This window comes from Haliotis asinina, chromosome 5, assembly GCF_037392515.1.
Source record: "Haliotis asinina isolate JCU_RB_2024 chromosome 5, JCU_Hal_asi_v2, whole genome shotgun sequence".
Taxonomy (NCBI): Eukaryota; Metazoa; Mollusca; class Gastropoda; order Lepetellida; family Haliotidae; genus Haliotis; species Haliotis asinina.
Genome location: NC_090284.1, coordinates 60484750 through 60500259, shown reverse-complemented (window position 1 = coordinate 60500259; position 15510 = coordinate 60484750). Strand labels below are relative to the sequence as shown.

Here is a 15510-nt window from a genome sequence, read left to right as displayed (position 1 = left end):
ATGAAAAACACATACAGAATTACCAGTAAGTAAAAGTATAACAGGGGTATTCACATCTATAAATCAATATCTTGGACAAGTTTATTGCTATGTGACTGCAACATCCATGAGGTAGTTATATATGCTAAACAGCTGTTGGGCCATGTTTGGTGATATTCAGGACTATATCATGTTTGGTGATATTCAGGACTATACTATTTGTACAATGGTTAATATCACAAATGTCACAGTAACCAACTCAATTTCATTTCTACCTATCACAACTGAGTGAAACTCAATGAATCTTCATGAAACAATATCCTCTACCACTGAAGCTATCATGATTCACATTGGATTGTTTGCTTCATTAAAGCCAAATTTGGTTTCAGAAATCCTGTAGCTGTGAACAAACTTAGTTAGCATCGGCATTGAAACTAAAACTTCAATATGAAAAGCATAAATATGAGACGTTAAGAGCTTATTGGGCAAAGGGCATTCATTACAGGTAATAAGTTATTACACAATATTATCATATGGTAGTGTTGCATCATTGGTCATGGTTTACATAATACTGGCCTTCTATTAACCACAGCCACTTGCCTGTCACGTCAAACCATGAACTGAAAATGAACTTTTGAATAAATGACAGATCTGATACTCATATTGAAAATAAGTAACCAAAAATGACTGATGTCTGCCAAATTACCCAATGTAGGCTGTCACCAAGTTTGAAGGCACTGGGTACAACAATTCATGAGATACCACGTTAACAAGAGTTTGAAGAGTGGTCAAAGAGTTGTGGTGACCTTGAAAATAAGGTCAAGGTCAACAAAATCAACAGGTGTCTGCATAATCGCCCAATGTAGGCTGTCACCAACTTTGAAGATATTGGGTAAAACAGTTCATGAGATATCACATTAATAAGATGTATGGAAGGATGGAAACACGGGCACACACATGCTGCTGAAAACATAATTCCCTGTTTCAAGTTGCAGGCAATAAAGAAAATTATTAACATACACTGATCACTACACCTGACAGCAGCCAGGATACCGAACCCAGTGAGAGCAAGTGGGAGGGCACTTGAGTGTACTTGAGAGTTTCATTGGCTGGTTCATTTGCTGATATGCTCAGGTGTGTTTTTATACAAATGTTGCGTTTTGTTAATATATCCTCATTTTTTCTGCATTTGATCCAATCAACAAATACTGAGATAGTGAACTACTGCATGCCTGGGAACTGTCATTTGTCCAAATACAAAGCAGAACTTTTCACCGGTTTCTGTCCGATCCAGTCTGAGAAAAATGGATGCACTTTGTTTAAAATCAACAGACATTGTAATGTGCCATGTGTACAAGTATCACACCTACCTGTCTGTGTCTTTACATATTGTGAAAGAGACAGAATTCAAGTGCACGAGCCATTTATGGTGTATAGCCTGTTAGGTGTTAAGATCAAATTGCATGTGGTCAGTTTTTGAAGCTGTGTCATTGGTAGACAGGGTGGCAGAGAGATGGCTGTCAGTATAACAATCGCTGAGTTTTGTCTGTGACAGAGGCGGTTTAATCTCATTCTGCCCACAGACATAATAAAAGTGTGAAAATGAGAAACATCATGCCACCCCTAATTTATAAATGATCTTGCCCATGACAACAAAGTAATTTAATCTTAACTTAAGTCAATTAAAATTTGAATGTCTTGTTTCCAATGTAAAATATGGTCAAAAGTTTGTCCAGAAATGTTTGGCATTTGGTGTTAAAGCTGATTGCTTACTGTTTCTACGGTTTTACATAGGTGGGATGTGAATGATATTGGCTGAAAGGAGTCTGTTTTCTAAGATGTTTATCACAATTAACATGTTTTTTCTATGTTTCCATGGACATGGATCAAAACATTTCACTTTTCAAGCTGAGCATTGTTTAACAATATCCTCAGAATTTCTAATGCTACACTTTTCTTGAAAACTTAGTCTGCAAATCTGCCGATCCCCAAAGAGTAAAATGTGAAAAAAATAATTAAAAGTATGACACCAGTCTATCTTTTTACTGCAGATCCCCCCCCCAAAAACAAGATCTTTTTTCTTCAACTTTGACCACAGTAGTGATCCTTGCATGCATCACTTGTGGTTTTTTTGATGAGTCACCTTCTTGGGAATAAACCATCCAATCATCTTAGTTCAAGCCGCATGAACCAAAACATTGTGTCTGGACTATGTGCGCTGTGCAGCATAGCTGAAATTCCTGACCCTAAACCCACTGAAGAAACTTTGAAGCAGAGAAATTTGTCAGCAGCACAAAAGTGACATTATTCCTGGCAATACTTCAAAGCGGTGTCATACCCAGTCCTTAAACGTCCACTGTCCATGTTTCTCACTTAATACCAAGCATGTCACTGTCAGGTCTTTTCCAAATTGGGAATAGTTGCATAGTTATGAACAATTACTTCCCTGAATAAAGTTAGCAGAGACTAAACTTAGAGGTATCACAGCTTGAACTGGGGCAAGTTGATTGTCATACAGTAGAGGAGATTAATACTTTGCTTGAGAAAAATCAAATAATTGTACATGCTCACGGCGTAAACTGTATTTTGTTTTTCTATTTATGGTACTTGTTACAAATACAAGCATACTGGTTCCTGAAATAAAGCTTTTACGTTGTTGAAAATGTCATATTTTTTTTTTCATTTCACAACCTGTTCCTAAATGAATCCTAAATGTTTAATTCAAATGTCTAATTCTTTGAAGAAAGTCCTCCTTGGGGTACATATAAGCATTTTTATATCCATTAAAAATTCCACGATTCTTAGTTGTAACTATGTTTTGCAATAAAACATTTACAAAACAATTTACAGTGACCCTACAGAAAAGAGCTGGTAACTCTAGCTGTCAACCTCATTTATGCATATCTCACTTTTCATGCTGAACAAATAAGACAGAATGAGGGGAGGCCAGTGGCCGTACCCCAAGGAGCACTTTCTTCTAAGAATTCATAACCACTACAGGTTTGTATAATTCTTCCTGAGATGAAGTTGTCCTTGGGGTACATATAAGCATTATACAGACTCCCAAAGACTTGAAGCCCGGGACTGTTTTTCTGTGTGACATACGATACATTTGAAGCAGCAATCTATAAGCTCACTAAGACAGAAAATGACACTTGCCGAGTCACGTGACTACTGATGCCAATAAAGGAGGGGACATGAAAAAGGACCCATACTGTCAAGTCATGTTGATTGGCTGATCAGTAACACATCCATTTTTAAGTCCAACCCCGGCCCCACCAACTCAACATTTGGAAAGAGTATTTGGGAGAGTAGAACTTTGACTTGGCAAAACAGAAACTTGTCTGATTACACAATGCCATTTTTTAAGTGGTCAAATGTAACATATGTCATATCTGGGATTTCACTTTCTTAGTAAAGTACAAATTCTACTACATTTGGGACTGCACCCTCAGAGTCAGGCACCTGATCGCCTGTGGAAGTCACGGTGGCTGAGCGGGCTAAGCAGCTGACTTTGTGTGCTGGCGCAAGGGCCGTGGTAGAGCCCTGTAAGGATAGTCTCACAAGACAAAACAAAGTTCTTGTTTTGTAAATATAACTACATCTGTCGTGGGAGTTTTAATGGACCCCTAGGAGGACTTCTTCTGAAAAGAAACTCATGGTGACATGTTTGGTTTCTAAATTACATTTAACAGTCTTAAATCTACGATAAAGGACAGCAAAATTGAAATCAGTGTAGCTTTATCTTCCAAGTATTCACCAGAATCAGTTTTGAAGCCTTGTAAATAAGTTGATTCTAATCATAGATCTATCCATTAAACCACAGAGGTAGTTCTTTGCTGGGATGAAACCTAAAAGTTAACATATTAAGCCCACAAGAGGAAACCAAATACATACCTTTAACAGAAACACGCTGTGATACACTTCCACACTTGGCTGGGATAGTATAATATTTTCCTCGTCTCCTCGACAATGGGGAATTGACACTTTTGAAAGTCCCTTGACTACATGGCTTAGCGTTTAATGGTCTTGAGTTTCTCTCCCTCTGAACTAATGGTGGAGGAAATGGATTAAAGTACATATGAAGCACAGTTTCAAGTGTGAAATTTGCTTCTTCTTCCACTGTCAGTTCACAATGTGGTACGTCTGTATACTTGAAGAAAACACCATTCTTGTACCAGAAGAAGTCATAAGATGGTGGGAAGAGCTCTTTAGGAAACCTATCTGTAAAGTTGGCAAATAAATGAATCACTTTTCCAGTTGAAAATGTGTTCTTTTGTCTCTGATACTTGAGGGTTTGGTTGGAGTGCATCATTCCGTTCAAATATTCTGAAATAGAACAAGGCTTACCATTGAAACAGGATTAAACAGTAGAATCATTCAGCTCAATACACAAGTTCCATCATCTCTATCTGCAGTTAGTGTGGTAACAGCAGTTCTTAGAAGGTGTGACCTAATCTTGTTCGTTTTATCTAACCTAATTGACAAACATGTGACTTGTCAAAATAAATGACATGGTACATCACGTGCAGTTTGAGTATTTACAATTTCCAAGGAGGACAAACATTAGAGTGGGTGAATATTGTTTCATGGCAAAGACGAATTGTTCCAGTTAGTGTCTAGTCAAATCAGGTGTGAGTATAACCAATGGTCGATAGCGCGAAGTAGCACAATGTAACCACCAAATCCTCGTTTCAGTCAGATTTCAATACAGACATACCAAAGAGGTGTGGATATAGCCTTTTGGAAGTATGATGTGCCATAAATGTTGCCTTTTGATGTGTCTGATATATCCAAATGATATTTTGATAATTTAAGTTTCAAAACAGACACATCTGTAAACCTGAGAAATTATATAAATATGGGAAAAAAATATCTAGATCTAGATGATAGGTACTTGGATGGCTTTATATTCAATTGTCTGAAAATTTGGATGCCACTGGATGCATGCATGCTTTATTAGGGCCTATTCTGACTGTAAACCATAGCAAAGAGCAGAGCTAAAAATAAACTGTCAGTACTTGAAAAATCACAAAAGAAGTCAACCTGTCAGAGCAAATTCCATACTGCCGAAATTGACCATTTCTGAATATTCCTTCCCACCATACACTGCCACGGTCATAACCCATCGTCCTGCCTTCGTGGATTCACTGCTGAACAGGCGACGGTAAGAATACGTCAGGTCTCCTAACTTCGATTGGTAGTCCCTATCAGCATTGTTGTTCCAGTCGTAGCGGAACCTTTTCGATTGGGCGACCTTCCCCTGGTAATCTAGAAGACTGGCAGTGAAGGTCAGCAGAGAATCTAGTACCCCTGGTCCATCATTGGTCAGTACCAAGGTGTAGTTGACTGCAAATGTAAAGCACAGAAACATGTTACAAGGTGATCGGTTAAATACATAGCCACAATTGCATTTCAAACCTGTAAATCATCTAAAATCCTCTAATTAGTTTTGGGACAACTTGTGATGTCAGTGTACAATGACAGGCCACCAACAAACTCGCTGTACACCAAAAATGTCGCTGAGTTCACTGAGTGAGAATAGTTTTATGCCGCTTCTAGCAATAGCCCAGCACTATCATGGTGGGGATCACCATAAATGGGTTTCACTTATTGTATCCATATTGGAAACTAAACCCGGGTCATCAGTTACATGAAACCACCAGGCTTCCACACCGTACACTCACTGAGTTCAATGACTCAGGCACTGGATGAATTCAGTTGCATCTTCCAACCACTACTCGTTCTAGTGAACCCATTCTTACTCTAGTACAACTGCACTGTCTTTTTCATAAGCCACAAACAGGGTTAATGAAAAGTCAAAACATTGTTTCAACACCTTGGAACCAGTGTTTGTGTAGCATATAACACTTGCAATTACAAATGAGTCTTGACTCTAGCCTGTGAACGTGATCTTAAAAAAGCACACATTATAACACAGTTGCAACTTAAGAAGAACGTGAAAATTGTCTGAAATGCCCAAAAGAAATATATTTGGCAAATAGGTGATAGTTCTGTGAGACTTTGTGATGTCGTAAATGAGGAAGTTCTGACAAAATTGTTTTAGCATGCATAGCATAGGATATCTATACAGCGCACATAACCATGCACTAGTGCATGCTCAACGCGCTGGCATTGTTTTAAGTATAGTTTGATATTTATTTGAAAGAATAAAGACTACCATCCAATATAACAACACATTCAAGATAAATATGAACTTTTCCACAAAAATCTAGCATCAATGGAAATGCTTGTTTCAGTGCTATACCTACTTAACCACTGTAGTAAATTCAGCCAATGATCTTAATCTCAACACAAACCGTACAACAAAGAACTTTGATCAAATTCACACTTTATGCATGTTCAGTTCAGAAAATCACTACTAAATGAATTCAAAACAACTGCACAACCTTCAATACATTGTCAAATATTTCATTGCATGTCAGTAGGAATTGAAGACAACACAGATCTTAATTCCTGAACAGGCAGAAATGAATGATGGACAGACAATAAGCCCACTTGTGATAAAAAGCCCTTGGACAAAATAACCCTAAGCTAAATGCCCTCAGGATGTAAATTTTGCAAATTTTCACTCATAGGATAAAACACCCGATGAGTGTATTTCGAGATGCCAGGTTATAACATGATGCTTTCTGAACAGTTCCTCCCACTGCTGACAGTTGTTACAGGTAAGTACCAGATGACAGGTAATAACATGACGTTTTCTCTCACAGGTGACAGTTGTTACAGGTAAGTACCAGATGACAGGTAATAACATGACGTTTTCTCTCACAGGTGACAGCTGTTACAGGTAAGTACAAGATGAAAGGTAATAACATGACGTTTTCTCTCACAGGTGACAGTTGTTGCAGGTATGTACCAGATGAAAGGTAATAACACAATGTTTTCTCTCACTGGTGACAGCTGTTACAGGTTCCTAACTATGGCATGAAATGTTGTTTCAGAGCACTGACTTAAATTGGTCACTTCCTGTAATGTTTGAATTTGTTGGGCAGGTACTCATTGTGGCATGTCAAAGACATGGTGTTAAGATGGTCAGCAAGATTATTATTATTGAACTAACTTATTAAGTGTTTTTTGATTTCCTGCTTCCTTCCTAAGTTCGGAGTAGCTCATCAAATAATAATGTATTAGCAATATCATCCTTCCCCACCTGTATATAAGGGGTTAAGATGGTTAAGTCTAGCATATCACATTGCATCATGGAGGTTACTAGGAACAATGAAGGTGGTGTCAAGCTAGTGCTAGATGGGTATATGTACACCAAGAAAAGTTCACATAAAAGTTGTACAAGATGGCAATATCGGCGCTTGGTTGTATTTTCCACACCAGCCTGAATATGGAAGAACTGATTGTGACAAAGGAACACAATCATCCTTCTGACACTATCAATGTCAACCTCACCAAGGTCAAGAATAGCTGTATGATATTGATAGTGTTCTTGTAACTCTTGCCCAACCTGGGAAGATACTTGCAAATCCATCAGATGAAGTAGAAGCAGAAGCCTGTCGACTTGACAGTCTGTAGAGAAATATTCAATGCCACAAGTCTGCATCTTATCCTCCAGAACCCCAATCCCTGGTGGACCTGTTTTGAAGAGCCTTGGAATACCACAGGTGGCACTGCTCCCAGACACTACATCATTCATGACGACATTACTGAATCTGGACACCAAAGAATCACCATCTTTGTCACCCCAGAAACACTAAAAACTCTTGCTGCATCATCAATATAGTATATGGATGGTTGCTTCTTCTTACCGCCCAAGGTTTACAGACAGATTTACACCATACAAACTGAAGTGTGCGATGCACCTGTCACCTGTGTCTATACCATCCTCTCAGACAAGGGTACAAGTATCAACTGATCAACTGAACTATGTGCTTGGTGATTTATGTTTGTCAACTACTTGCTATTGCCAGAGTTTCTGAATGGTATTGGACCTTTTGTCCAACCCACTGAGAGTTTTTAATCATGGGGGCATGATTTAGCTTAGAGGTGCTTTATCTGAGGGTGTTATGTCCTTGTGGGCCTCTTGTCCTACCATCATAATGAATGAACCTATATAAAGTATATTTATTACCTTGTCCTTGACTGGAACACATTAGCTACTAAATCAGCACCAATGTAGATTAGAAGGTTAGAATGCATCTTCAGCAACACAGGTGTGTCTGTCATATTAGGTTTCTAAATTAATCGGATGGTCAGGCTCACTGGCTTAGTTGACACATGTCATCGTATCCCATTTGTCTGGATCGATGCTGATGGGGTTGATCATTGGATTGTCCGGTTATGTAACGACACTAAACATTGTGACCACAGCAATGAAAAGTAACAAAATTTAATATGTTGACAAACAGAGATTGCGAGTTCACTGCATGCGTATTTAAATGACTGGGGATCTGAAATCTACCATATGTTACAGGTTCATCATTAATTTCACACTACTTCATATGCTATGCACTTGCACATTTGGTGAATCGAACCGTTGCCCTTCATGAATACAGTTCGTAATTCATGGTCACCAGAGCCAAATATGAATGAATATTTACATTTTTTTAATGGAGCATGTTTTACTTGAACCCTTATGTCCTATTTCAAAGTGAGATATGCAAGAAGACATGTATGAGGCTGACACTCACAGTAGTGCAACTAATGTTAGTCTGCAATGGCTGCCAATGGTACTGTGGACTGTAATAGTCTATTACATACCTAAGAAATAATAAGAATGTCATGTCAGATCAATGGTTATTACTCTGAAAAATTAACAGTCAACATGGGTATTCCGTATTGTGAATCAAGCACTTAACAACAATACTGTAAAAGTGAACAATTATTTGTATTTGTTAACCAATATTTGTAATACATATCATATTTGCCACTTACAGTATTCGAGCAGGTATAGACTGCCTTTATAATAATGATGATAATAATAATACAAGGTTGTTGGACACAATCTGAAATTTGAAGTTGATTTTGCTCATGGTGATGTACTGCTGGACGGTACAGCGATGGGAGTAAACCAGGTGAAGTCCTTTAACAAATCTGCCCAGAGTCGGTCCTTTGTGGCGAAGCTTTCTGAGAAGCCATTGCATCGTGTTTACATGCAGTGTGTGGAACAGAACAGCAATCCAACCGACTCCTTCGTCTGGATGAAGTCGGATGGTCTCAAATGTGAAACTGAGGGCTTCCTTTTTGCTGCTCAGGACCAGTCACTTCCCACTCACAATCGCCAGAATGTTATTCTTAAAGAAAATATCAATATGAAATGTCGTCTTTGCAATGAATTCACAGAGACTGTCCAACACCTTGTCAGTGGATGCCCTTCCTTGGCACAAACAGCTTATCGTAAAAGACATGATGGTATGGTTCGCTGCTTTTACTATCGTCTCCGCCATGCCTGTGGCTTTGACTCCGAGGTCCATCCTTGGTACCACCCTGAACATGTCCAGGGCGTCCTGGAAAATGATGCTTTTAAACTTCTCTGGAATAGGCCAATATACAGCCTGAGACGAATTCCAGCCAACAAACCTAATCTTGTCCTTATTGATAAAACTAATGAAATTATTTATATCATTGAATTTTCTGTCCCGTTTGACAGCAATGTGATTGGCAAGATTCAGGAAAAGCATGATAAATATGCGGACCTCGCCTTTGAAATGTCTCGCTTGCATCCCAAGTACATTGTCGTCAGACTCCCCATTGTTCCTAAGGCATGCTCAAAGCGCTACAGAATATTTACAATGGGGTATTTACAGCTGAAATAATTAGTAGTATGCTGTGAAAAAGTGAGGTTTAAGTCTGGGCTTAAAAATGTCAATTGTGTTCGAGCTTTTAATGGCACAATGGAGAGAGTTCCAAAGCACAGGTGCAGAGTACAAGAATAACCGGTAGCGAAAGAATTTCAGTAGGATGGGATGACCAGTAGATCTTGAGTGTTTGAGTACAAGTTGCATGTGGGTACATACGGATGTAGGAGGTTAGACATATAGGAGGGAGCCAATCGAGGGAGCCAATGTCTTACAGAGGATCAGAAAGTCAATTCTTTCCTTAACTGGTAGCCAATGCAAATCAATGCCTTTATGTCATTCTAAATCAGAACCAACTTACAATAAAATATCGCTTATCCTGTATTGACAGTAACACTACCTCCATGCTAACATAAACAGTACTGACATATATGGTCTGGAGATTGTTATGACCAATGTTGGGATGGACACTCAAGTCATGGAGATTGTTATGACCTATGTTGGGATGGACACTCAAGTCATGGAGATTGTTATGACCTATGTTGGGATGGACACTCAAGTCATGGAGATTGTTATGACCTATGTTGGGATGGACACTCAAGTCATGGAGATTGTTATGACCTATGTTGGGATGGACACTCAAGTCATGGAGATTGTTATGACCTATGTTGGGATGGACACTCAAGTCATGGAGATTGTTATGACCTATGTTGGGATGGACACTCAAGTCATGGAGATTGTTATGACCTATGTTGGGATGGACACTCAAGTCAAATCATTCGCTGAACCTGACATTCCTGGACGTCATCTTTTCACTCACTTTTGTCTGCTGGCTCCACTGTGACCGGTGTCGCATTGGAGAATGGGGTGGTATGACTTCGGGTCGTTTGACTTGTGGGTGGAGTTTGACCAAGTCCCGTCCCTGGCCACAGTATCACCACGACCGTTACTGCACTGGCAAACACCCATAAACTCATCTTCCAGACGGTAAATACACACTGTCACCCTGTTGAGTAATCCTACCAAAGTTCAGCTGCGCTTGTTTATCTATTCGCTTCCGATTTTCTCCACTTCATTGCGTCTGCTAACGCCGCGTATCAATTTCCTCCTTTTCCTACCTATACTTTGTAGCACACACACACGGAAACAAATGACGTCTTGCAGATTAAACTCACTCCTACTCTCAGCGTAGAGTTTCGATGTTTGATATGAATGAAGTCACGTGTGGCTGGGGCGGTGTAAATATGAATTGTTCCCTGTGTAATCTGACGAGACGGTTTACGTTCAGAGTCGTTTCAACGCAAGTAGGTTCTCCCGGGTTGTTTCCTCCCAATTCCAAAGTAGGTCAGTTCATCCCATACTGGTAGTAGGGGTTGTTTCAGCCCAAATGAAGAGATGGTTTTCCATGACGAATGATATTAATTCTAAAATCTGATAATCCCAGCTAAGCTATGTTTTCACAACACTCAGGTAAGATATAATTGCTGCTGTGTTTGTGTCGTGATGGCGCTCAACAGCCAATATGAACTGATTCAGTTATTCAGATAATCTATGCAGTTTCCACACTACCCTTGGATAAATAAAAAATTGCAACAATTATATACCTGATATAATAACACTAATTATTTGCTGGAATTAAACAACCTTTAAACGGGATGAAAAAACCCGGGCGAAATTTACTGTGCTTGGGTGAACGTGTAACGTGTTCGGAGTGAAGGATTCCCCTTTCCCGACATATCTGCGTGATCTACAATAAAATGTACTGTGATGTTCATCTGGACTTACAGGATATTTTAAAGTAGAGACATGTGGAGCTCCAAGGTAGAGTTGGTCTTGGACAGCATTACAAGCTTGTCATAAGAGGCAGCTAATGACATCAGGTGGGTAGGCCGCTGACACTACTTATCCCTACAGTAGGGACAATTATGTACTAGTAGTTCTGGGACAGTCAGACAAACTAAACGTCAACCTCAAAACCCATTTACTGCCGACATGCTAACAGGCGAAGGCGACCTAAAAAACACCAGCACCCATTTGGCCACCGACGCTTCAGCAACGAAAAGTAGATCTAGAGGTCGGAAAATTGTAATAATTGTAGTAACAGAGACCATATAATGTATCCTAAATCTTGATATAAGTTATGAATAGCCATGGTCGAAGGCAATAATAAGTTTATAAAGTTTAAAAGGTCATTATTGGATATTATTTTTGTCAGATAACCAATAATGTTCGTGGTGAATATACTGTAAATGCGGACAAGCTACACGCGTATATGTAATGTACCGATTTGGGGATATGAGTTAACTGGTTTTGAAACCTTAAATTTTAAATATAATATTTTTTTTAAAAAGTGGTCCTAGGATATTTACGTCCAAAGTCTTCTTAGCTCCTACCCGAGACTAATATTAACACATATATTTTCATTCTATGTCTAAAAATGTACATCTACAAAATATATACTATTTCAAATGGGTCCCCAGTAAACGATGAACTTCAGGAGCTGAGAGGAAATCGCACTGAACTTGAATTGGATTAATGTTTAAAAATATTTTCTGGAAGACAGGCTTCTCCCTCCTCTGTTCCAAGTAGTGCTGTTTAATATTATTCAAAACGACGTTATTTTTTTCATCATTTGCTGACACGACCATGATATACATGCATCATCCTGACTCCATCCTAATCGTGTATTATCACAGACCCGAATTATGGGTTCTGGTATTATGAATGAAATTCAGACAATACAACTAAATAACAACGTTATACGACTGGGTTTTCTAGTCCGGCTACGTCTGTCGACGAATCATATACATTTGGTTCAACATTCCCACAGCTCATCGCAATTGCATGAATGGGAGCGGAAGTTGTATAATAAGAGCCGAAATTACGTAGATTGTGAGCTAATGTTGATCAATGTTATGATAAGAACCGTAAGACAGAGTCCGAGGAGATTTAGGGGCGTGTTTTCAAAGCGACGAACAACAATTTCTACTAGGCGTACATTACATAAGTCGTCTGGATAAAATCTTTGCTTCGTTTTCTTTCTTCCAGAGGCATGGCAGACGAAAATCATGTCTTTCCAGTTATTGAAAAACATCGGCAAGTTTGGAGGAATCGTTTTACAGGAAACGTTTTAAGGGATTTTAAAAAATGATAATATTTTAAATGTATCATGTTTCACTAAAGGGTACTAACAGTCACAACAGTTTGCTAACTTTGTTTCATCGGACTCCATCCTTCCTGCACAACGTGTCCTTTCACATGTTGTTTGTTTTTTAACGTCGTCAAAAGCAATATATCAGCTTATATGTGTCTTTGATCCACTCAAGGCGGCGGTCTTTTACATAAATATTTTTTTTCCGTGCTCTATCGGAACCTGGGAGCAAATGTCGTCTTTTCAACTTTTACATTATTTTTTCGCTGTGTGTTAAGAAGCAGGCTACCTATTTTGGGAACGTTCGTAGCAGTGCGAACTTCTTAAGCCCAATCTTAAGACATTGGCTACGATCATACTTAAGAATTCGTAAGGCTACGAACGTTTCGAGAATAAGGGACCAGTTTCATGCTTCGCTAATCACTAGAGAATTCTATCCGGCTACGTATTTCAATGGCGGTACATGTACAACTGAACACCGTGGAGTATTTTGTCACGTGTCGGTTTCGAAGGGCCGACAAGTGGTTGCACAGACTCGTGATCAGTCGGCAACATCCGGAACTTGCCCGTCTCGGAATAAACAAATTCGCGGATTGATGTTATTTCTGCGTCTAGTCACAGTTAGAAATCAGCCAGATGCTTTGGAAAGAGTGAGTGTAACTGCGAGGATGGACGACGCAGCGAAACGAGCTGTGATGAAATATCTGCATAAAAAGGGCATGACAACAGCGGAAATATAAGACGACATGAAGAGCACTCTGGGGATAACTGCGCCCCCCCCCCCCCCCCCCCACACACACACACTTTCAACTGATGTGGCATGTGTTGCTGAGTTGAAGCAGTGTATGAGTAGCAAAGATAATCACCCAAAAGGTGTCTGAAACCAAAGTGAAGGCTGTCCACGGTGACGAACGAATAAGTACTATTTTTGTGTGTCAGTTAATCATATCCGATGGATGTTTGTTCATTCTTTCAACCCCTTGTTTGTCCTAGACTCACTGAAAAATTGCCATGTTATAAACGGTTTGTTCAATCAATCAACCAGGCAAGCAAGCAATCAGTCAAGCTTTACTTACTCAACACTTTACTTTATTAAAACTACAGGTAAATTCTGACAGATCTAGTTTTAATTATCAACCAAGAAACAAATTGAAATCTTTTAACCACTAGAGTCATTTCTAGATGTATGGTGGTGAAATGTGTCATGTATTATATATATGTTGTATGTACAAAAAAAAAAAAATCTACATGTTCACTTATTACCCCAAATATGGTCTGAGTGTTGGTGTTCTTAGCGATATTGACTGACGAGATCAGTGTATCTGTATTTGAGCACACCAATATTATAGATATTTATATAAGTCTCTGATTTGAAGCACTACCTCCTGTTACACCTAGATCTTAATATAATAAGTCAGGGATGCAGAATATTTTTCAAGCAGTGGAGAATGTAACATGTTTAGTCATGAAGAATGAAGACTATTTTAATGGATATACAACTCCTTTTTTCTGTATAGGCGATACTGTTGTTATCAAGCCAGTGCAACATAGAATTCTAATGATATTATCAGTGTTGAAACCCTGCCTCTACAGAATAAAGAAGTTGTATACCTATAAAAACCGTCCTCATTGTTTGTCTACCTAACTTCTGGAATGCCAATCAAAGAAGGCATATTTAGTCTTGTTTCATAATTTTATTTGAATTCATTTTACTCCTTTGTAAAGAGTGTATTGGTATATTAGAAACATGGACTAGACATCTGAAAAATCATTCTGCAAAACATGACTTGTCATGTTCTGACAAAATCATAAACGTGTCCAGTGTGGCAGTAGACAAAATGTTGTTTTCCATGAGTTTGCATTCAGTGACATATAGTACTTTCATGAGTGAGTGTTTAGTTTTATGCCTCTTGGAACATCAGAAATGGGCTTCACACATCGTACAAATGTGGTGAATTGAACATGTGTCTTCAGTGTGATGAGCGAAAACTTTAACCGCTAGTCTGTCCATCGCCCAAACATACGTGCAAGACTGACTGCAGTAGTATTAAAGTACAGGCAATGCCAGCCTTCAGTGTGCCAGTTTCTTCCACTTCATTGGTTAATTGTTTAGGCTGTATGAAGTCAGATGTGTTTCCATGAAAGCCATAAAAATTGTTCTTGTTAATTGGGCTGATGAAAACCCCTTTTTTAGTCATATCATTAATTCTTGAATTATTGTGTAGTGGTAGTGACATGGGGTTCAGTGTTACTTTTATGATTATTGCACTATCATAATGATATTCTAATAGCAAACGAATTCATGTTTTACATAATTACACTCTGCCAGTGCAAATGGGAGTACACCACTTAGTGTCATGTCGAGATGAACACTAGGAACCTATCTGTGACATTACCACTTAAGTGACCTATGAAGATCCAGGGTAGAATAGGTCTTCCGCAACCCATGCTTGCCACAAAAGGTAGCTATACTTCTTGTAAGTGGCGAGAAATGGAATGAGATTGTCAGGTTCTCTGACATGGTTGACACGTATCATTGGTTTCCCATTGCGCAGGTCAATCCTCATGCTGTTGATCACTGGATTGTGTGGATTTACAGACCACCCCCAA

The 15510-nt window shown here is 39.0% G+C and overlaps 1 protein-coding gene across 1 annotated transcript in view; it reads right to left on the bottom strand.

Annotated features, from left to right (window-relative positions):
- The window catches only part of LOC137284959 (uncharacterized), a 34543-nt gene extending 23752 nt beyond the window's left edge, over nt 1-10791 (bottom strand). Inside the window, exons 1-3 of the mRNA XM_067817042.1 lie at nt 10570-10791; nt 5026-5328; nt 3877-4308 (exon numbers count right to left, since the gene is read on the bottom strand). Of these exons, the coding sequence (XP_067673143.1) occupies nt 3877-4308; nt 5026-5328; nt 10570-10726 (892 nt within the window). The 5' untranslated portion in view covers nt 10727-10791. The remainder of the gene's footprint in view (nt 1-3876; nt 4309-5025; nt 5329-10569) is intronic.
- Nucleotides 10792-15510: the final 4719 nt, after the last annotated feature.